The sequence below is a fragment of the Callorhinchus milii genome, unplaced genomic scaffold, assembly GCF_018977255.1.
Source record: "Callorhinchus milii isolate IMCB2004 unplaced genomic scaffold, IMCB_Cmil_1.0 Scaffold26, whole genome shotgun sequence".
Lineage (NCBI taxonomy): Eukaryota > Metazoa > Chordata > Chondrichthyes > Chimaeriformes > Callorhinchidae > Callorhinchus > Callorhinchus milii.
In genome coordinates, this window is record NW_024704767.1 from 5518211 (window position 1) to 5542553 (window position 24343).

The 24343-nt window shown below is 40.5% G+C and overlaps 1 protein-coding gene across 1 annotated transcript; it reads right to left on the reverse strand.

Annotated features, from left to right (window-relative positions):
• Positions 1-416: 416 nt before the first annotated feature.
• Positions 417-16229, reverse strand: minar1 (membrane integral NOTCH2 associated receptor 1). Its single transcript, XM_007907287.2, has 3 exons — positions 13588-16229; positions 5336-5590; positions 417-1998 (listed from the first exon to the last, which is right to left on the reverse strand). The coding sequence occupies exons 1-3, from the start codon at positions 16018-16020 to the stop codon at positions 1801-1803; spliced, it is 2886 nt and encodes a 961-aa protein (XP_007905478.2). The 5' UTR covers positions 16021-16229; the 3' UTR covers positions 417-1800.
• Positions 16230-24343: the final 8114 nt, after the last annotated feature.

Below are 24343 nucleotides of genomic sequence, written 5' to 3' on the forward strand. Positions count from 1 at the left end.
TTTTTAAAAACCTCTCTCCTCCAAGCCTGTTGATTGGTGTTTTCTTGAGCTGTGACAATCAAGCTCTGTAAACAATCTGTAAACTGTCTCTTTTAGGTTGTCCTTCCTCGAAGACCTTCCCCTTCCTCTGTGCTTATAGTCGGCTCGGCATCAGGCTCTGCCACTGTTAAACACTCCGAGAAGCTACCCAGCGAGATGGGCACTACCTATACAAGGCCAAGTTGTTGTTCTTGTTGTTCTCAGGACCTTCCATGTAGTAATCATGAATTCTTTTTTAACGAATGATCCAATATTCACCATTCAGTTATGCTATTAAAAGTGACATATTAAATAAGATGATTTACATCGACCACATAGATCAGAGTTGAGTATACTTTGAATAACTTTAATACATTCAAGTACAATTCACTCAAAGAATTGCTTACATTCATTTGTGACTATATTACAAAATTATTCAGTTCAGTTATAATCATCACAGTTTTCACAGGAGGGATTACAAGATTAGACACTTTAAAACATACTTTCATATTATTTCAGGATGACAGTTGCAAGGAAATTTTATTTTCCAATATGTGTTGCAAGCAAAATTGGTTGAGTTTTGCCTGTATTATGGATAAAGCAATGTCTTCTCACAGACTATAAAATTGATGGGAGAATAGACGACTTATTTAGTTTAAAGTTAAGCATTAAGAGTTGCTTTAATTTTTAAGATGTTTTCACCCATGCGCTTAACCCAAACCTGAGTTCTTGCATAAATGCATATCTGAATGCAATAACTACAAGTGCTACAGGTCATGGGAACCAGCCTAACGCCATCAAATTGCTGCAATTTATACAATGACTTCTATGCAACACCGCTAATCTGATATAAAAATTAAATAACACTTTAAAATAAGTCACAACAAAGATTACAACTTTTTAAAGTAAATTAAATCAATGCTTTTATTTCTCTTACATTGCAGTTGTGGGAGAGGGAACTTTTAATAGTTGTAAGAAGCTTGAATCACACAATTGAATTGACTTGTGTACTTGGAGGCTACGAATGTCCCTGAGTTTCTTTCCATTCCTTAAAAGAAGTAGCAATTATCCTTTGTAACCCTTTGTGTAGTGAATGATACCTGCAGATGCATAGAACATCTGTAATATATTTGTAAAACAATATTTGAGTATTTTAAGGCAGAATGTTGCAACAAAAGACAATAACTAGAACATTTTAAAATTCTCAGAAATGTCTAATAATGAGAAGAATTAAGGTAAAAGGCAATATTTTATATTGATGGCAACTGGGCACACAAGTCCATTCAAAACTCGGATTTTAAAGTTCAGTCAGTCAGAATCCACAGATACCTTTATATCTGTTGTAAATACTGACAGCTTTCAAAATACTGTGCACGATTTTTTTAAAAATCTGGAGCTGGAAAAGCAATTGCCTGTAAATTTCCACTACCGACTGTTATAAATTGAAAACACAAAATAAACTGAACCACAAAACACTTTAATTCCAAATATTTTCAGAACAAATTTTAAAAAACCCTCAAAATCTGTTATTTTTTTGGTGTCAAAAGGGTGTTGTGTTTCTCAAAGGGCTTTTAAAAAAAAGTACCTTTGTCCCAGTAATTGGAATTTTGGTATTTTTCCAATAATTTTGTTCTATCACTGTAAATTTACCTTAAAAAGCCCAGTATCTAATCTTGTTAACCCACTTACACAACACACAAAATGAACTCTACCGAAAATGCACCTATTCATCTAAGACCTGTTTTTTAAATCACTTTATTTAATGGACGGAATATAAAAGCATTAGGATTTCATTGTGCAAATTGGGACGACAATTACCAGAATGACAGTGCAAACTGCTGCGACAATTAAGGCAGCCATCTTGCAGATCTTTGCTCTTCTGAATTCAGCTTCTTTACGTTTTAACAAGGAATCATAACCTGGTGTATATATGTCCTCCATCCAGTATTCCAAGTTATTTGGGTTCAAGGATTCTTGGTTCTGAAATGAAACAATAAATCGTCTGATGCACCTGAAATCATTATCTTGTCGTTATGATTATACCATAGAGTTGCAAAGGTGCTCAAAGTGGATTTAAATGGTGAAAAATCTCCACACGATTGTAAACTTTATCTCCTGCTGGAAAAAAACAATGTACCTCACACCGACTGTTGAGCCCTCAGCTCTGAGTTTAAATATATGGCTCAAGTCTTAGGTTACTGTGAAAAGTTGAAGACTGACTGAACACTGTGGAAGAGTCGAGAAAGACCAGAGCCCCAACACAAGTGGTACTGGGCTCCCAGTAAATGTCCCATTAGACCCTTACCTTGGACCCTTAATGGATCTCCTGATGTTTGGAGCCCACTGTTCCCTTGTACTGATGCATCCACCCCACTCCATTGTACTGATGCAGTAGACTTTGGGAAATGGCAGAGTCTGAGAGCTTGATGCTCTCCCAGTGATTCCCATAGCAGAGTTCTAACACACTTGCTCTCCCTATCTCAATTGTTTGGGACGTCAGCCTATCCTCTCCCTCAGCTGAGCTGCTAACAGTGGCTGACTATTGATGGGAAGGCAGCAACCTCCCGCGACTGAGTTAATTGCTGACCATTTCAACGCTGCATTTTAGGTCGTGAAGGATCATTCGGTTTTTTTTCTGGGTTTCTTTGTCAGTTTTGTTTCTGCCTAGCGAAAAATGTGAGAATAAACCAATGGAAAAAAATGAGCACATTCTGCTTAGAATTTAGAAAAGATTTTAGATTATGTGAGCGAGTTGTTATAAGACTGTGTGGTGACTAGTCCTGCTTTCACTGTTAAAACCCAAAGGCAACTCTCACTGGATTCTCAATCACACCTGCAATTAGCTTTGTTAGTACTAAAGCAGCTGGTGCTACAGACTGCTTACTTATAATGCTGTCTCCTTAGAGTCATGGAAATTACAGCATAAGAGGAGGCCATTCAGCCCATTGAGCCTATGCTGATGCCAATTTATCCATTGTAGCTAACTACTCTAATCCCCAATTCCCTGCTCTTTTATATTTTTTGCCTCTCCGAATGTCAATCCAACCCTCTAAAATGTTCTGATAATGCAGGAGGAAGGGAACATTGACCCATACCTGCCTCTTCCCCATAGGTCTGCTGGAGAGCAACACAGCAGTACATAAATCCTGTGAAGGCATTGCCACATCCTCCAGAGCACAGCAAAGCCAGCCCATCGAATGGTGACCCACCAGCTGTAGATTCTTAACACTCTACATTCTCACCAGGTTAGCTGCTGAATCCAAGATATAGGAATGTGTGTTCTCAAACGCACAGTCTAGCTAATGCCTTCCAGCAGATTCATCCCAAACCTCAGAGTTTCCTCCTGAGATTTTCTTTTCACCACAGATCCACCTCACAGATTGGCCCTGGATCTCAAACTTCGCTTGCTGCATGTCTAGATGCTCACAATCCATGATGACAAACTACTGGATTCATCAAAACATTATATTCCAGAAGGCCACCATTCAAAAATGATTGACATAAGATAGATATTCTCAATTTCAACCGATTTTACTTTAGGTCAGATGGGAGGAAGGAACGGTGCAGAATCTCCCATTGGGAAATTAAATGTTTCCAGCAGAAATCCATTATGGCACGGTTTGTACGTGGACTGTAAAATCAAACAGCCTTTTCCTACTGCACATTTCCATCCCCGAGCCAGTACTTACGAGTAATCCCACACAGCAGCACACCGCCCTCTGATGCCTCAACTAGTAGCAAGCAGCAAGACACACAAAGGGGATGTAAGCTAAGAAACACCTAAGCCAAGAAAGGTTCGTACTCACACTGTCAAGGTAGGTAATGCATTGTAAAAGTGACACATGTCACATTAACACAAGCACAAGAAGGAAAGAAATGTGTTTCAATCACACTTATTTACGCTTCATGGGTTTTTGACATAGGCATCTGCACCATTATAGGAAAGAACAGGTGGGAATATAAATGTACCCCGGATAGAAACTAGTCTCTCCATGATTCATAGTTTGACACTACAGTAGATTGCCCAAACAGAAATTTCCGTCTGTTGAATTTTCATTGACTGTATATTGCACCAGGAAACTAGTGTGTGAAAGGTTTTGTCCAAAAAAGATAATATTTCTGCCCATTCTCTTTTGCGGACTACATTGTAGGGTATGATAAAGGAGGAGTCTAAGTGGGTGTATGCTGTCTTTAATGATTGTATAGAAACAGGAAAAAAGGTGAAATAATTACCAGTAATGTCTAAGATTCTGTTTGCTGTAATTCACAGACTAAGAGGCAAATAAAATGGGACACAATCTGCAGCTCATTGCTGAGATGAATCTGCTTTTTCTTACTCAGGGTAACAATATGAAAAAACATCAGATGAACATGTGGCTTCTCCACATTGCAGTCAGGGACTGCAGCCAGGCTCTGCCAGCCTTGCCCATCCTTCATTAGAAAAACTTGAAGCTCAGAATCTCATCTGAATGAATATCCTTCTCCGTAACTGTGCTGTGGAATATACAAACTAGCATTCTGTGTGCACATTTCACCGGGATACATGGTCCAATCTGCCTAGTCAGGCATCAAAATGGTTGCTTCAGAATTCCAAAATTTCTTCAACTATAACCTGTGTGAAATGTAAGCATCGCTACATCTTTGTTTGCAGGGCTTGTGGGGACTTGGGCATAGAGGATAAATGAGATCGCCATCTGTAAGGTTGTCACTAGTAAAGAGATGACACCCTCCTGACACCCTTGTATTGAAGGCATTATGAGTCATTCATGATTTATCCAGGATAATGTGTGATAAACTAAAAGTAATATGCATCTGTTGAGCTGTAGATGAGCATTTACAGATTAAATTAATGATTAATGAGTATGCATTTAGACCCAAATAAAATTGTTTCAGGAACAGATATTTAAATAATAACTTCATGGCTGTTCAGTGGGATGTTAAAGGTTCCATTGAATTATTCAGAGGATAAAAAAAGACATGGCTGTTTCCAATGGTGTCATGGCCAACAATCTTCCAAATCATGAAATGGTCATTCAACTCACTGCTGTTTGTGGCACATTACTGGCGCAACTGGCTGGTATGTTTGCGCACAGAAACTACACTACACTTAATAGTAATTATTAGGAATTATCAAGCGCTCCGAGACATTGTCCGGTGTGAAGGGCACTATATAAATGAACATCGTCGTTGTTGTTAGTCCAGCATTGTCAGATGCTTTGATTTGAAAAAGACTAAGAAGCAACGATTTCCAGATGGAAATTGAAACAACACTGTCCGCACCAAGCGAACCAACAATGAAAGGAGAGGTGTTACTCACCTGAATTTCCAAAGCAGCTAACTTTGCTTTATCACTTGCATGTCTGTTGTATTCTTCAATTGTCCATGATGGATGAGGGCGCTTTTGCTCAACCAGTTCTGTCAGTCGGAGATCTGTGTACAGTGGATTGCTCTTCATGTGTGACTTCATGGAATTGGGGTAAACATGTGGGCTGAAGACTTGTTCGATCAGAAGGGAATCTTTCGCTGGCTTAGACGGTTTGTGAGACTGTGAAATTACATATCGCCTATCTGTCTGTAAGAGAAGAATTGGAAAGGGTGAAATGCAACTAAATGACCAGTGGCGGAGAAAAATAAAGTAATATCTATCAAAAAAATAAGTCACACACATCATTGCCTTTCATGGTGATACTGTATTAATCAAATCAGTTGAATTTTGAACCATTATCCACCAATCTTTTCTATCCAATTAAACCCAAATTTGTTCTCCAATTTAATAAGTTTGAAAAAATAGATAATAATTATAACTATTTTTTCAAACTTATTAATGATCAGGCTGATGGACACTGAGACTCTTTGTCCCACAAATGACCCTTTTAAAATTAGGTCCTTGCTTCCAGTTATACATGATTAACACACTGTCCTCTGGTATAGTTTATTGTTAGTGCAAAATGGAAATTGAATTCAGAAGTAAAATGATTCCTTCATATAAATTTTGAAAAATTAAAAAATTGCAGCCCCTGTTTGTAGACGTGAATGGCAAAACAGTGTACAAATGTTGTCTCTGCATTCATGGTAGAAATAGAAAGGCAGAAATAGCAGAAAGTAAGATTGTGGGTGCACAAGGTGTGACTGAGCTAACTCACAACTGAGTCCCACGAGTTGAAGCATTTGAAATTATTTTAAGGTAGGCAAATCCATTCGGGCAATCTGTTATGACAGTGTTGAGTGTAAGCATTCTTGCTTATGCTGCCGGGGTTTGGAACTACTGATATTACGCAAGGTCACTGGGAATATATGAGTCAGACTCCCACTGGACACACTGATTGATGCCTGAACCATCTGTACCCATGAGAGAGTAGCTCAGTGCTCTGTGTTGGAATTACAGTTACATAAATGTGATTTAATTACAAATTCTTTAGTAAGATTATCAATTGCACAGACAGTAATTTTTTCAGCATTATTAGAACATTCAGTAAACATATTTTCTTATAATGAGACACAGGATTGGAAGTTACAGATATAAGGCCTGAAATTCCGTCTGGTCTCAGACTGCAAAACCATTTTGTCTCACAATATAAGAGAGTGCCATTTCTTTAATTCATTCATTAAATTGGAAAGTTCTTCCTAAAACTAGCTTCCATTAAGACTGAATTTAAGATACTGAATTTTCACAATTCTGTGCAACCTTAACATTTAAAACAAAATGGTATTACAGGCAAAACTAAGTGGAATTTTGAGGCTTTAATAATGCAGATGTTTCCCTGAATTTATCCGTTTCAAAAACTTATAACTGGCATTTCTCCCAGTGGCCTGGACAACAATCCCCAAAATCAAAGGCAAAATTACAGCCCCAAATAAAAGGCACCTTATAGCCCTCTGACCGCAACATTGATTTTAAACAATTCAGATCTCTAAACGCAGCTCCTATCTTCTCTCGGCCTTGCCTCCCCACTCCCCTTCTTCTATAACCATTCACACATCCTCTAGGTCTCAGACACATCTTTTCTTTCTATAATCTCCCACTATTGATCTCAGCATCTGTCCTCCACCTAATTCTTTCCTTTGTCTGACTTTCCCCGCTGCCTTCTCAGCTCGTCCTTATAAACTGCTCCCTTCCAACATCCCACAGTTCTGACGAAAGGTCATTGATCTGAAATGTTAACTCACTTTCCTCTCTCCATAGATGCTGCCTGACCTGCTGAGCGTTCCCAGTAACTACTGTTTTTAATCAATAAAATTGGTCCTCACTTACAGTTGTTTGTGGAGTATTGCTGAGAAAATACAAAATTACTACCCTTTATAGTGCTTTGAGACAACTACATATCAAATGCAAGGATTATCATCATTATTATGTTGAACAAATCCGAGACAGAATGCAATAAAAGAATATTGGGGATGCATGGGAGGGGAGGGGGATGTAAATAAGGATAAATAAAGGATCATGTGGCGTATAAACATCAAAATAGACGAGTAGAGCCCCAGTGACTCCAATGTTACTGCTCTGGATTCTTTGTATGGAATTCTATGTACGAACAGTGAAGATACATTCTTATTTATAACTGTACCTTTAGAGATCCTGCTGGGTGTGCTGAGAGCTGTGGTTTCTGGACTTTGTTACACTTTTTTTTGAAAAAGACCATTTGAGAATAAAATCCTGTGACAAATCATTTAAACAAAAATAACCATAGAGCATATTAAATTAAATTATAGATTACGTTAATTAAAAATGCCCTAATCCTAAAAGTAAGAGAGTGAATGTTACACTATTAGCAATAGATGAATTAATAATACTCACTAGACATAATTTATATCTGCTAATTAGGTTTGACTAAAAATAGTTTGCTTTCCAAGTCGATAACACCTTGAAGAGCACACTTGGTATACAATTGGGGTACCACAACAGCTTGGTATGAATTATGCCCAATTTACATTTGGAAATTGATTTAATTAGACAGCTAACTTTTATGTATTATGAAAATAATTGTCATTACGAAACATGAACTGTATAGTCACTTAAAAAATTATGCGAAGCAGATTGAACTCACGAGCATTAATCATATATCCTAATAACGCAGTCCCTGCAAGGAATAGTTACTATATTGGCTTTCATAACAAATACTAATTTATAATATCTGAGTTAATCTGCATATGCAAATTACATTCTAAGGAAGTAAATTGCCCATTGTTTATCCACAGATCACTGATGCCAGACTTGTGAATTATATACTTTCAATATTTTAAAAAGTGTTTCTGTACAAAATGCACAATAACTACATTTTACAGGACTTTGACAATGTGATAAGGCACTATACTAACTTCAAGTATTATTATGTTTATAGTAATATAAATTTGCAATTGAATTCATTGGAGAATAGAGAATCCTCTAGAACTCAGAAACAAATGTGGTTCTGCTGGAATGTCTAGTTTTTATGGTGGGGCTGCTCTAAAATGTTCACTTACAATCTGGACACATCTATAAACTGGAACAAATTGCAAGAAGGGCATTTTGACAAAGTCAAAGTACTGTATTTTGCCACAGTGGCAAATTGCCTCACAGGTATTAGTTACCTACGGGGTATCAAAAATTCCACATTGAAAGGCAGGCAACACTGAACAGCTTTTGCTAACAATAAGAATGACCCACAGTTCTCATTGGTTTTGTCAAGGGGATCAAGTGTGCATGATTCGAGTTGTACATCGAATATGGATCTCCATCTGTGATCTGATTACAGCTCCCAGCAGGTAGGACATCATTCACTGCAATGTTGTTCATAAAGGGCAGGTGAATTGTACAATCTGGGTGATTTTGTTTGGGCATAAATTGTTTAAGTTTTAAACTGAGCTTCAAATGTGCTTTCCTAAATACGGGATTTTCTTTTCTGTTATATTGTGTTGCAGGGAACAGTGGATGAATGCACCCGAAACCACACACACTGAAAATCAAAGGAATTGTTTGTCCTTGGTTACAGACATAGTATACATACATACGCAATTCCTGCTTTCTCAGTAGCATATCATCTGTACTAGAATTATTTAAGAGGGAGAGCATAAAATACCCAGAGGTACACAGCATGTAGGAATGTTTCGTGCACAGCATATTGCAACGAGTCACACTGTAAAAAAACACTCTGGAAACCAGTCTGTCCCTTCAGTCTGGGTGTGTCATTAAGTCCACCCTCAGGACCAGTCCTTCCAAACCCGAATGTCGATTACAAAATTGTTACAACATTAAATAAGAAGAAATCTTAAAATTTAAACCACAGAAAATATAGTTAAACATCATTAACCAGCTCCACCTGTGGGCAGGAATTTGCTCAGCATCTACTTCTCAAGTCTTTGCACGATCCAGGTGTGTTACAGAAAAACTATTTCTTCCCTCACGTCAAAGAGCTTTCTGGCACCAAGGGTGTATTTCACAGTGTGTGGTCACATCCATGTATTAATGTAATAGTGTAGTGTATTAGTGTATTATTAATATGAACATACTAGAATATTAACAGTTCCACATCGGTTCTCAATGTGTTGGACCTAATCAAATATTGTTTAATCCAGGAACTGCTGCTTGCCAAGACTGAAAAATAAGTCACAAGAGTGTTGGAGAGATGAGGTACATAGCTGAGGCTCTTCAACCTCAAAAAAGGGACATTTCTGATAGGCTATATTTGAGGCACATTTAATGGGACAGAAAAAGCAAACGTATATATTAATGCTTCAGATATACAAGCAACAGAGCAGAGTCACAGGTTCACATGTAAAGGAACTAAGATCAGAAACATTCTAAAAAACAATAAACAATTAAGAAACAGTTGATGTGTGGAGATGATAGTGTGGACATTCTGGAAGGATGAGATCAAATCAATGAAAGTTTCTGAACTGAACCTATCATGTAATTGCAATAGTAACAAGAGGCTCATGAATCTCAAAAAATAAGAAAACAGAATGATATCTTTGGAAACCTAAACATCATACTGCACACACAAGCCAGATTTATACCTGTGACAATGAAAGGCTCAGAAATTGAAGACCAGTTTTATAAATGATTCAGAGGAAGCTAATGAGCAAAGGAAATCTATGTCTCCTCAAAAGTTATGAAGACACTGTAACGTTCGTGTTATAGACCAGAGGACTCAGAAATACGGTTCCATTTAAGCTGAATTTTTTTAAAAAGTCAAATTCACATTATGTTCATAAAAAGAAAATCATGAATCATTTTGTGCCTCAGATATCCAGCACTCAAGCAATAAAGAGATTTACAAGTACATCCTTGTTTAATAATGCAGTGGATAGTTAGCATTGATCTGCACTGTCAAATCTCCTTGGTGAAGATCACATGTCCATATCAGTCACTCGAAAAACACCCCAATCAAAATAATGCAAAAATATTTTGGCATGAATGAGGATGATTGTAAACTAAAAAGAAACAAAAGAGCATATATGTGCTAATGATATCATGGCCTGAATATGTCAAATTCTACATCTAAAATAATAATATTGTAGATCTTCAACCTGACCACAGAATAAGTGCATTTCTATAATGTTGATCAGGCTCTTTTCTCGTTTGTGCTTCTACAAGACCTGCACATATGGCAATGAATCAAAAACATTCATCAGCGAATACACAGTATAAATGGGAGCTCAGGCAGCATGAATCACAAATCTCTTGAGCAGTGGGATTTACATCAGTGCCCTATAAACGTGATGGCCACAATCACACTGATTTTTCTCCCCTGTGGTCCACCAACTTCGCTCCCAGCAATAATAAACGCAACACAAGACTGATGAGATTGCTATCAGTATCGTTAAACATAATGAACGAAACCCGCAAAAACGTCGTAATCACTTAATGACAGAGTTGAGAGGATAGATAGAGCAGACTTTGTTCCCTGCTTGCAATTGGCAAATCAGAGGTTTAATACTTCATTTATATTACATTCCCAGGGTTAGTGAAGCAGTGTGACTTTCCTCACTCTAGTTCCAATGAACGTCATCACTTTCCTAGTGCTGACTAAACATCAACATAAGAAACTACAATCAGCGCATCTCCTCTTCTTACACTGCAATCATAGATGGTTATATTTTTCTACCTTTTTAAAAAAACAAACTTTGCTTATCTTTCTGCCCCACTATTCTACCTGCCTGTGATGGAAATCACACTCCATTCAGGTATTTGAGCAGACACATAGAGAGACACTGTCATCCCATCCTGCATAGTAACATGATCAGCCAACATAAATGTGCTCCTGACTCATTTTGCTGCATAATGCCTGCCCTGATGTTTTATTAAATGTAGACGTGCTAACTACCACTAAACCCAGACACTGCTGGAGATAATATACCTACATAACAAACATTGTCAAACTCAAATTATTTCACAATGCATATGAAAGCCAAGCTGTGTATCAGTGCTGATATGACAACTCTGGTAAGATATCCAGTGATTCTGTGTCCTAATGAAAATTGGGTGTAGTCATTATTACCTGAGCTGTGAAGCTTCCGCACAAATTGTAATGTATGGATGACACGTGGAATATTGCTACGGCGGAGATCTCTTCATCTCAAGGTGACTGGATTTGTGTTTGTTCAATTAAAGTCTTTGTTCATATGTTTAAATTCTCTGACAGAAAAAAAACCAAAGGATATTCCTCAGTTCAATCTAATTCTGACAGTCACTTGGCACACTGTGTACAGCAGTTAATCATTCAGTGATACTTGATCAATATAGACAACTTTGTGACAGACATTGAATTAATTATTTCATATCCAACATTGGCATAGTGGTATGGAAAAAAGGACATTTAAATTTCACATACCATTATGAGAACAACCTGGAAAGGTGGAAATCTGCTACAAGACCATAACTGCTCCCATGGTGGAAAATTGATCTAAAAGTATCATCTTGGCTCAATTTAGCAATCTTGCCTCCTGATCAGAAGGTTGTGGGTTCAAATCCCATAATGGGACTTGAGATCATAATCTAGGCTGACTTTAGTGAGGTACTGGGAAATGCTGTGCTGCTGCATTGTTAGAATTTCTGTTCTTCAGATGAGATGTTAAAATCTGATGCTATGTGTTTATTCTTCAGGTCCCATGCCACCATGAAAAAGAGAAGGACTTGCTCCTGGTGTCCCGGCCAATAACCTTCCAAATCAAGTCTGTGAGTGGGACTTTCTAATGTGCAAAATGGTTGCTTATGTTTGCAAAACAGTCATTACGCTTCACAATAATTACTGTGAAACACTGAGATGTTTCAATGTTATGGGAGCTGTAGAAATGCAAGTTTTTTTCTATAATTAGGCAAAACTAATGAAATAATATGTTACTCCAATTAAAATGATAGAAATGTCCAGATGTTAGTGATGAAATAGAATCAGAAGTAGTGAATACGATACAAATTTTTTAACTCCATCAGAGAATGTGACGACTTTCTACACTGAATCAACCCAATTTTATTTTTATAATCTATCTAGATTCTAGACCTACATGTAATACACCCAAATCCATATATATATATATATATATATAGAGAGAGAGTAAATGTATACTGGTGTACACTTTACACTGGTGGAAATTTTGAACATCTCATGGTACACAAAGATGACCAACATGATTCCAATCTTCAAAAAAAGTCAGACCTATGATTTATGAATCATAGACCTGCCAGATTGTTACCTTGGTGAAAAATACTGGGGATCATTATAACCCGTTCTGTGACAGTTCTCACGCCAACGTGGGTCGATGAAAGACAGGCCACATCCTCAACTTGTTCCTTAAGCATAGAATAAAACTACTGATTGAGGCTAAGGTGTAAGACATTATGTATTTAATTGTGCGAGAATTTCACAAGGTCTCTACAATGTACCAAATAAAAAATAAGATCTTATTGGATCAACAATGAAGTTGTAAATCAGATGATCAATTAGCTTGACATCAGAGAGGTTAATAATAATAATCCTTGCATTTGATATAGCGCCGTATCATGTTGTTGCGATGTCTCAAAACGCTTCGCAGAATATACTGTAAAGTGGATTCAAGTGTATTTGTAGGCAAAACGTTTCGTAGGCATATCTGATTGCGCAGATGTACCCAGTAACACCACTCAAGAATTGAACCTGGGACCCTTTGTGTTGTTTACATCAGTGATTAATCTCTAAGGACATGGTGCCAACTAACAACCCTCACTTCTAAATGATGCCTGACATAGATAGGACAAATATTGCACCTTCAAGTTTGTCATTCTGTGGGGGATGCTTGACATATTTATATTGTATGTCCTGCAAGATATGAATCATCATACTCTATATCTGCAAGATATGAATCATCAAGATTCTCTATTGCGCTCGTTTGGAAATGACATTGGTGCCAGAATACCAAATGAACTGCTCCAACATGTGCCCGGAAAGGTGTCCCTTTTACCGTGAGCATCTCAAAAGGCCATGGACCACCATCATTCATCCAATCAGCGTTTTTCCAGTAAAAAAAAACAAAAAAAAAGGGATGGGAGGGGGAGGGGTGGAGGGTAGCGAGCGAGGAAAGAGATGGTCAAATCGTTACCATAAAGTAGTTGAATACCTCTCTGGATTTCCGGTGCCAGTCCTTACACTCTGCCTGCACTCGAGCTTTGCTCTCCTCCAGTGTGATAACCGACTCATTGGCGTAACCCGCGGCTCTCCAGTCATGCGGGGAGTTGGAGATGCTGGCGATCTTGGACTCGGTGTTGCTGTTTTCCTCGGTCAAAGACCTGGACGACCTCCGCACGAACAGACTCTTTTTCAGGGCTTTGATGCGGAGGCTCTCGCTGTTGCTGGCGCTGGCGCTGGCGCTGTTACTATTGCTCTGGCTGGTGTCGGAGCTGGGGCGCTGGCAGGCGCTCTCCGCCTTGACCCCCGTCTCGGACGCTTGGCGCTGGGCATTGCCTGGAGAGGAGCTGTGGTTGTGGCCGTGGCTCTCGGCTTGACCCTCGCTGTTGAACTTGTCCAGTGTCAGTGGCGCCGGTGGCGGTGGCTGCGGCTCCTGGATCTTCTCGTCCAGCTTGTTCAGCTTGACCAACACCTGGGAGATCTCGTCTCGGACACCGGACAGGCTCTCCAGCTTCCTCTCGATCTCGCCGATCCTCAGCACCAGTTTGCACACGCTCATCTTCAGCTCCTCGTCGCCGGGATCGCCTGGCCTGCCGCCGGGCTGGTCGTGGGCCAAACGCGCCCTGTCCAACAGGTCCTTGCGAGAGGCGCCCGGCCCGACCCTGAGCTGCGGGGTGCGCTCTGGGGTGCTCTCGCAGTCAGACCTGGGCAGGCGGGACAGCGAGCCGCTGCTGTTGTAGCAGGACTGCAGGAGCCCCGTGGAGCCGCTGACGCTCATGTCGTCCAGGAACCTGAAAATGTCACTGATGTCGTCGCTCAGACCTTCCGACTCCTCCTCGTCGGACTGCTTGAGGGGCACTTTCTCCCCATATTTGCCGTGACCGACGCTGCCCGCGTCTTTCCGCTTGCGGCGCGCCGCCTGGTCGGTCTGAGTGCCCACGCTGGAGCTGTGGTCAAAATTCAGGATCTGTGAGATGCAGTTAACGCTCGTGTCCTTCAGCTTCCTCGGGTTCTCCCTGGAGCTCTGCCCCACCAAGTCTGCTTGGGGCTTGCTGTACTCGTTGGCCTGACGCCCATAGGGTTTGTCAGCCTGTTGTTTGAGGTTGGACTTGCCTTTGGGGCGCTGGTAAGACTGGGGCTGGGCTCTGTCCATGGTGCTGATCAACTCCTTGCCCAGTCTCTGCCGACCGCCTGTGACCAACTCCTGTTGTTTGGCACCGCTCTGGTAACCGTGGCTTTTCTCGTTGGCTTTTCCAGTGAAGAAAGATTTGTCGAAGTCCTCAACTTCCTCGTTGTTGAGGCTCCAGCTCTTGACGGGCCAGGCTGATTGCTTGCTTGGCTTCCCAGGAAAGCGCCTTGGCTCCTGCGCTATGGTGCTTGGCCCAAAGTAGGTAGATCCTTGAAGATCGTCCAAACTCTCGTGCTTGACGTACCTCTTTTCTTGACTGGTTGATCGCACCGAATCGCAGTAAGGGTTGCTGTACGGCAATTCAAAGCTATTGCTGAAAAAGCTGGAGAAACGTGGGCCGTTCTTTCGAGTGTGGGGCCCCTGATACTCATCCTCCGAATCTTTCCTAATCGGGATCAACTTAGGAACGCAGGGGAGGAGGTCCTGGAGTTCATCGCTGAACACGGTCCTGCTTTGCAAGCAGGGGTTAATGATGAAAGGCTCATCGCTCGAGTCAAAGGTCCCATTCCTGTCAGTTTTCCTGGGCAGGGAGTCCTGATCAGACAGGGACTCCTGGTCCGGATCCATGGGGAAGTAGGTGGTTTGCATGACACATGGCGGCGGGTTGATGCAGTTGAAAGTTGGCGACCTCTGCAATCGGTCAAGCGAGGCTGCTCGGCCCTTGTCGCCGTCGAGCCCCTCATCCCTGACTTCCAAGAAGAAATTGGGGTCAGAAGTGCAGATGAGTCTCTGGCAGTCCTTACAGTCGGATGTGGTGCAAATAGTGGAAGTTCTGGATGTGGAGTGATCACTGCACTCGTCCCTGTCCACAGAGCTGCATTTGGATGCATAATCCATCGACCTGATTCTGCAGATTTCGGTGTCTGAGCGGCACGATTCAAAAGACTCATTTCTCCTAACCTTATGCTGGCGACGATGAGGCAGTTTTTCCTTAGCAGCCCCGCCGTTCATCTGGATCAGGTTGAACATGGTGACTATATCAGCGGCGACCATGATCTTCTTAGACTGTTGGTCATCCACTGTGCACCTCAATTTCTCTTTGAACAGAGTGGCTGGGAAATTAGGGTCCAGGCAAGCTGTGTAAAAGAGGAGGCTTCTCAGCTTTGCCAGATGAGTTAAGTCAAACCGAGCACACAGCAGTTTGCACAGATCCTGGTAAGAAACCGTGCTGTGGTTTGCATCCAGCTCTTCCAAGATCCTTATGAGAAAAAGTGAATATTCCGGCGCAGTTTCCATTTTTCCAGCCCCCTTGATTGATATCACTGATATCCCAGGATCCGTCCTCCACTCAATGATATTTTATGTATTATTTCGATATTATATTTTGTTGGCAAAACACATTTTCGAGACGGTCTTCTTAATTAAAAACAAAACGGAAACACGACCATAGAGTCAATGGGTCCTAGAAATTAAAATACCAATGCTGTATATACCGTTTGTGTGTGTGTGTGGGGGGGGGGGTCTAATCAACAAGAGCTTCTGCTCCACAACCCATTCCTAGGCAGTTGTTTGAGAATACCAATAACTCTCAGAGAGAGGGAGAGACAAATAACGCCAGTTTGCCTCGTTCCATTCTCTTATTTTCTTCAAGACGTTGAAAGACTTTTTTTTGTTGCTGTTTGTCTTTTTTTGGCTGAACTCATTAACGTGAAGATTTGCTGATGCAGATTCCATGTGCTGTCAATGGCATGTTTTGACAGAGGTCCTGTCCACAAGCTGCAGGGAGTGAATGGAGCCGAGAGAATTGGTCTCACATTGCTTCTCTGGAGCATTACGTCAGTTACAGTCAATTCAATTCATTGGATCTGTTGCAGGGAGGAGATTCACAAGATTGTGCTCAGGTTAAAACGCTGCCAAGCTCGGGGACCTGGTGCAGGTTTTCGAAATAAAACTTTCTTACAGCGTCTCGAGAAAATAAGACGATCTGGGCTGCACCCACAAAAAAACACCCTTGGGAGCCTGTCGATTCCAACCGATACGCTCGCTGCAAGCAAGACACATGCAGTTGCAAATGATGAGGGCAATGTTCAGCACATGATTCACGCATAACTATAACTATTACACACCCTCCCCCCCCCCCCCACCCGCCAACCCCCAAAAAAACACAACACAGAAAAGACTCGCATTGCATTTCCCATTAAAACGATTTGGGCGCAAAGTACATTCTATTCAATGAAGTATAGTAACACAGAAGTACCATTTTTTTAAAACGCGAATTAAGGCGAAAGCAGCTACCGAGGATTTTTTAAAAAATAAATGCACCTCATTTGGATTTTCTTGTGTCAAGTTTGCAAAAAAATCTCGCGTATTTTTTCACGGGGTGGGGGGGATGGAGTGGAGTGGGGTGGGGGGGATGGAGTGGAGTGGGGTGGGGGGGATGGAGTGGGGTGGGGTGGGGGGATGGAGTGGGGTGGGGTGGGGGTGGTGGGTGGTGTTGAAAGACGAACTGAAATGGAGCTTCAGAACAAAGAGAAATCACTGATGTGTGTACAGCTAAAGGGCAAAACACGAGAGAGATGTGCATACAGTATGCAATAGGTGATGCAGATTTGCATTACTATAACTATTACACACCCTCTCCCCTTCCTCCCCCCCACCCCCCCCCCCCCCCCACCCCCCAAAAAAAAAACACACCCACACACACACAACACAGAAAAGACTCGCTTTGCATCTCCCATTCAAACCATTCGGGATTCCACGCTGAATTCTCGGCCGGACTGTCCTGTGTGCCAATTTGGGAATATTCTCGACACAACAACAACAACAACACGATTCCATTGACAGAGCGCCTTTCACGTCGGGAGGACGTACCCCCCACCCCCACCCCCACCACCCACCCCCCTTCCCCGCAGGCGCTGTGATTAAATAAACGAAATAAAAGATTGGCATTCCGGGGAGCCTCGTGTGTGTGTTTTTCTGTGTGTGTGTGTGAGTGTGTGTGTGTGTGTGTGACTCCTGTTCCCAACGCAGCGACTGGTTTCGCGTGTGATGCGGAGTGTGCGAAACGTTAGAACAGGGACCCCGGAGCTCTCACCGGCAAATCTGCGGAGACGCTCTTTTGTTTCTTGGCCATTCGCTGCGCTGCCCATAGCTCACCACCTGCCAGAGAGACTGCCACAGGATGCCTTTGCCCGACCAGCAAAGCACTGCATGACATACCCCAGAAAACCGGGAGCAGGAGGGGGACCCGGTGCAGACAGTTGTAACTCCGCTTTGCTTTCTTTTTTTTTGGGGGGTGGGGGTGGGGGGTGGGGGGGGGTTAAGGGATGGACAAGTGAGCAATTTTTGGTGATGCCTTCGACCGACCGTCGGACCGCAGAAGTGCGGAGAACGCCGTCCGATTCGAGGTAGTGCTGTCTGTTGCGTGTGGCGAGTGCGGTTTGCAAACTGCTCTCATCTCACCCCCTTCCCCGAAAGAGTTAGGATGTATTATGCATCCACAACCCGAGCGAAAAAATACACGAGACCACTCCCAACCTCCTTTCCACGCCACCAGTGACAGCAAAGGAAAATGCCAGAGGCACAGAGGGAGGGGGGGAGGGAGGGAGGGGAGGGGAGGGGAGGGTGAGATTTGCAGCCAATTTCCTCTCCTAAGTCTCAATCTGCAACAATATGAACTGATAAATAATCCATTTGCTCCTTCCTATGAAGGAGGCGTGTGATGGATGTCTTATCCCCCACAGCGATTTTCCTGATCAGATTTTTTTTTTTTTTTTTTTTGGTACCCAAATCCCCGCAGAAGTAACTTCATTATAAACCCTCGACACGTAAGTCGTCGGTCCTTGAGAGCATTTGCAGGAGTTGAATGCGAAGACACAGATCAGGTCTCAGCTTTCTAACAGCATTTTTTTTTTTTTGGGGGGGGTGGGTGGAAAAAAATATTTCTGCTGTCATCTTTGAAGGTATTCTGAACTATGTTGTGTTCTTAACGATGAGAGCAGAAAGAGTGGTGGAGGCTATACATTTGTCCAAGATTCGGTCATCTTTCAAATACACATCTTTTCCAGTCGATTGTGATATATATTTTTTATATGCACACAGACTGTATATATGAAATAAAACGCCCAGAGCTGCAGTCGCACTTTTGGACAATTCCAGACAAAACTGACAGTAGAGATATTTTTAAGCTCTTCCCCCAATACGCAGTTTTGGGATTACATGTGATGAAAACATCCGATCTAATTTTATCAGCCAGCGTTATGCTGACATAAATAGATATTGACTGGATATTGCAACAAGCAGAGGTGTGTTACTGATGTGTGAATGAGCCGCACTGCCAAAGATTTGTGGTATGATTGAAACTCAATTTATGATTTATATATATTATGTATTCGCCCACAAATATACAGTCAATTCACTTTACAGTGTGTTTCTGTGAAGCGCTTTCGGATGTCCTCCCGACGTGAAAAGCGCTATATCAAATGCAAGGATTATTATTATTATTATATATATACACACACACACCTAAAGCCCTGATATCACATTTTTCACACAATTAAGCATTGGACTTCCCACGTGTAAGTGTGTTCAAGATGTTCGAAACACTTATGAACATCCAAAAACGACACACAAGCTACACATGATCTGCGGTAGTGGGAAATTAAACAGAGTTTCTTTCGTCCATGGCTGAATCAGTTAATTTCACGCTTCTAAACTGTGCTGATGCGTTCTTGATTTCAGAGCACAGTGAATAATTAAGAGGATGGATTCTGTTCCCATTTCAATAAAATGCACCTTACATCCACACTTCCACGCAAACAACCACGTCTATACCTGTTTCCTGGAGGTTTGCTCCCAATAATTTAATTGGTATCCAAATATTATTTACTTAGGGTTAATTTGGGACAGTAAGACATAGGCAGGAATAAAAGATTGAATATTGTCACACAATCAAAAAAAACATGTAATTTATCGGCATATTTAAATTCAGTATTTTTACAGAGTATATTCAGATATTTAACAGAAAGGTGAATTTGAGCTTGTATAATATAAATATGGTTCGATTTGTTGGTTTTGATTCCATTAGAAGCAAATCTAATGTTTATTATTCGACTACAAATAAACAGTCTCTACACTTCATACTAAATTCCTGGGAAGGACGTTGAGATATTATATTAAATGCAAGGATTCTTATTTATTTAGCATTTAATTCATGAATGGATTGGGCGTCGCAGTGGGTTGGAGACCTAGGGTTGAAATTAACCCCAAGTATTCACAGTTAATCAACAACAGGAGTCCTAAGTGAAATAGGTTTCCTAATGGGTCCTTAAGTAAGGTCTTACTTAAACTGTCTATTATTTAACATAAATTAGGCTGCCTGAACCAGAAAACCATTAATGAAAGCCGGTGTGAGAAATGGAACTATTGCATCACTAAAATGTAGTTTTCTGGGTATGTAATACAGCTTTTCTTCCTTATCTTTCACTTCCTACATTTGGCATCAGAGAGCTTAATACTGCAGCTGGATGCAAAAGTGGGAACATTTCCATTCCCCATCACTGCCCTCCCTTGCATTAAGGAGGTTAAAATTCACATTTGTTTGTTAAATATTTCACACTGCAAGTACAAACATCAAGGTTAATTTATGATGGGTTGTTTACAGATGGCACGTTAAAACCATTAAGCAATGAAAAATTCTTTCAGAGCTTTTGAAATAAAACCCATTACAGTGTATAATTAATACCTTAAACAATGGCTTTCTGAACATGCCATGTAATCAGGCAATATCATCAAAAGATCATACAGATAGATCTTATTTTTGGCAATGGGACAATCATGTTAATGAATTAATTTATTTAATGAATGGACTCAATAACACAGTGTTACAACAAATGTATTTTGCTATACATTCTGATAACATTGCCTACAGCAGACCTCACTTATAGCATCAACATATGGTACTGTAACTAATTGTGCCATCCTCGAGCATGCCTTCCTAGAAGTTCGTGCAATTTATTTAAATTCCAAACAGTAATAAATTGGATGATTGTACTGAAATGCTGTTATCATTTTTTTCATTGACCGATGATCCTTTTATCTTGGAGGTAAAGAAATCACAAATAGAGTTGTCCCAGTTGCATTAATGCAATACAATTTACCCTTGTTTTTATGTGTATATTGCTGTCTAACATGAATTACAAGCTAAGAAATAAAGTTTTTAGTGCTTTGGGTTAATTGATGCTCTGGTGTTCGGTATGTAACAGACCTATGTTCTTACGAAACCTGATTCTTAGACTTTAGTCTTTCCAGTAATTCTAGTAAATATGCTTTTTTCAGATGAGTCATATTTATTTGAAAATATATCATATAAACTCTTTCATAGATACATTGACATTTGGAACTATCATGAATCATAGTACACCAAGTGTGAACCCTTCACTTCAACTCCAATGCAGTACTGGGGATAGCTCTACATTATTGTCTGCTATGCTTTGGATGAGATGCTAAACTGAGGTCTTGTTAACGATTGTATGGTACTATTTGAAAAGAGAAGAGAGTTTCTCCTAGTGTTCTCGTCAACAAACTTCTGGATCAATTGATCATTCACTTTGCGACTGTTAGTGAGATGTTGCTGTGTGCAAATTGGCTGCTGTATTATTCTACACATGCACTGTGACTACACTATTTTGACAATTATTTGACATTTTTACATTACCAGTGCAATATCAAATGCAAGGATCATAATGTAAAAATAGTGCTGAAATACTGACAGTCAAGGGTGAGCAAAGAATACATCATTAATGGTTTCCCTCAATTTAGGATTGTGAATGTTTCAAAAACCTCTTGTGGGATAAATAGTTATGGGTTGAAACATAAAAAAATGTTGCATGTTGGATGATAATATACTTTGAAACTAATAAATAGCAAAATATATTTACATCACTGCTTTTATCTATAATCAAGAAAATATTTTGTTTCTTCACCTTTCTATGCCATAATATAAATATGTTTGGCAGAATAGAGTCTCAATAAAACAATCTATATTGTTAATATCAGTGTGCAACACATTGATTAAGTTCATAAAACATTGTGTAATTGATGCAGATGTTAATTTGTGTTCAGAGCCAGCAGATGGCATTCAGCACTACTATCTGTGTCTGATCTGTTTACCCTGATGATACACTATCTCATGAAAAAAATCTGTATTTAATGCCTCTTTATTTCACTTTTAATATTAAGTGTATCACATTGAAAAATTATAGGCTCACATCAGACTTCATTTTAGAATACTAGGAAATATAATTTCCTATTTGCCTCTCCATTCTGTAAGATACAAGTCCAGTCTGTATGAAACCTAAACATATTAATCTCAGCCTCATGTATATATGTCTAATACTTATAGGATCCTAGGTGGACTCCTCTGCCCCTGTTGTCTTGCATTTCTTCTGAACCAATGCTCTATTGATATCCGTGTGTGTTAAGGATTATTAAGATAATGAGGACTAGATCTGGAATTGGACTCCAGTCTTCATTCATGAAAACTGGTGGGTCCACAGTACTCCAGGAAGAGCAGACCAATTATTGGGAGCAGGGATTCTTCTCACTCAGCATCCATTAACCCTGCAAACCGAAGCCTTAACAAGTGGGGTGATCCTAGCTGGAGAAGCCGTAGGAAGCTTGTCAGACAGTGGCAAGCTATGCAGTTTTAGCCGGTAAAACTTCAGCAGTACACCAACATGCTCTCTGGAGCCCTTAAGTCTTGCCAACCTGCATTTAGACCCTCTGGAATTAGATAAGCAGTGTGCATCCCTCCAAGGAGAGAGTGGGCATTCGATTTAAGACACAGGGACATTTCCTAGTCAAATTGGAATGTTAACTTCTCATACAGAAGTCTATGAGGACAGTCAGATGAGAAACAATGCTGATTGTCATTTATTAGGCTATTTTCATACAGAGATAATCTTCCATTTTGCTTCTAATGATTGATTCCATTGGTTTTTCAATTACTGTGTTGAGGGTAGACTAATGGGCTGTTGTCTCAGAACATGTTAGAAGATACAGCTGCTTTGTCAACAGAGATAGAATTTAATTAAAGCATTACTGGTCAACCTTAGTTTGTGCAGTAAATTAAATAGTGGGGAAACTAGCAACAGTTACTGTTTTCACACAGAATGAAGCTTTTCTTTAAAGTGGAATGTTGCGGAGATAGTTGTTTTAATAGTTTGCAAAGCTATTCAGAATCAGCACACTTTAACCTTGTCAAAGATGAAATCAATAACCTGGTGCATGGCCTACATGAAGCTACGAAACTGTTGCTACCAACCACTGAACTTGTGATATTCCACACTTACCACAAAGAACATCTTCTCACTGTATGTTTGTGCTTGGTGTGAGCTTCTGTGAAGTTATCGTTGCTTGTACCAATTCTCCAAGAAAATTGAGGCTGTCAAGTTAAATACTCACTTTTTGTTGTTCCTTTTCAATTGTGCAGTAATTATAAGATTCCCTCCTTAATTTCCTCACTTTCAAAGCCCTCCACGGCCTTGCCCTCTCTGACCTGCTAACCCCCTATCAACCTGCCCGCTCCCTCCGTTCTGCAGGCTCTGGGCTGCTCCATGTCTCCCGCCCGACCCATCCTACCATCCGCGGCCGGGCTTTCAGCCTCTCTGCCCCCACTCTTTGGAATTCTATCCACAATCCCTTTGCCTTGCTCCCTCCCTTGCCTCGTTCAAGGCACAACTCAAGAGCCTCCTTTTCGACCGTGGACTCAAGCCCTGTGAAAATCTCCCCCGTTGTTTTGCATCATTAACACCTCTTTAACCCATCATCCCTGTCCTCTACCCCATTTTCTCCCTTCTCTTTCTTGCCCTGCCTCCGCCCTCTCGGTTAACCCTTAGAAACCTTTCCCTCCCATCATGCCCCAGTTCTGAAGAATCCATAGATGCTGCCTGACCTGCTGAGTGTTCCCAGCAACTTCTGTTTTTATTTCAGAAAACTGAAACTGTTTGCTGATATGCTGTGTAAATGTCTGCTCATTGTTTCCCTTCATTACTTCAAGAACAGCAAAAAATATTGTGGCACTGAATAGTGCATTGTAGCGTATCCAAAATGCTACTCAAGGACATTATGTCACTTATCCCATTAATGTTTGTTTGGTCTGCAGAAAATATAATACATTTAATGTAATATTTCTAGTACAGCAGTAGGTCAGAATTTAAGCAACTAATTCAAAATGGTAATGCTGATTCAATCTATATTTCAATTTTTGACTGAAACCAAGGTAATCATTTTCTACATTTTTGTGGGCTTATGATAGCTCTTTTGCATTTAGGTGGATTAGTGTTGTATTTCACTGATGCATAACGATGCAATCTGTTTGCATTATGATATGGTGATGAAAGGAGTTGCAACCGCTCTCTCCTTACCAATTGCTGAACAGGATATGCAGATCCAGCATTTTTGCCTGTGGATAATTCTGATTCAGAAAAAAAAAGGTTATCTATCCATATGTTAATTAGCTGTGCAGTGCTCCTAAGGTCAATGTTCACAGTAACATTTTGCTCTCTCTGAAAGGAAGCCAAATAGAACACATTTGTGGTCCTGGGTGAAAAGAATTCTA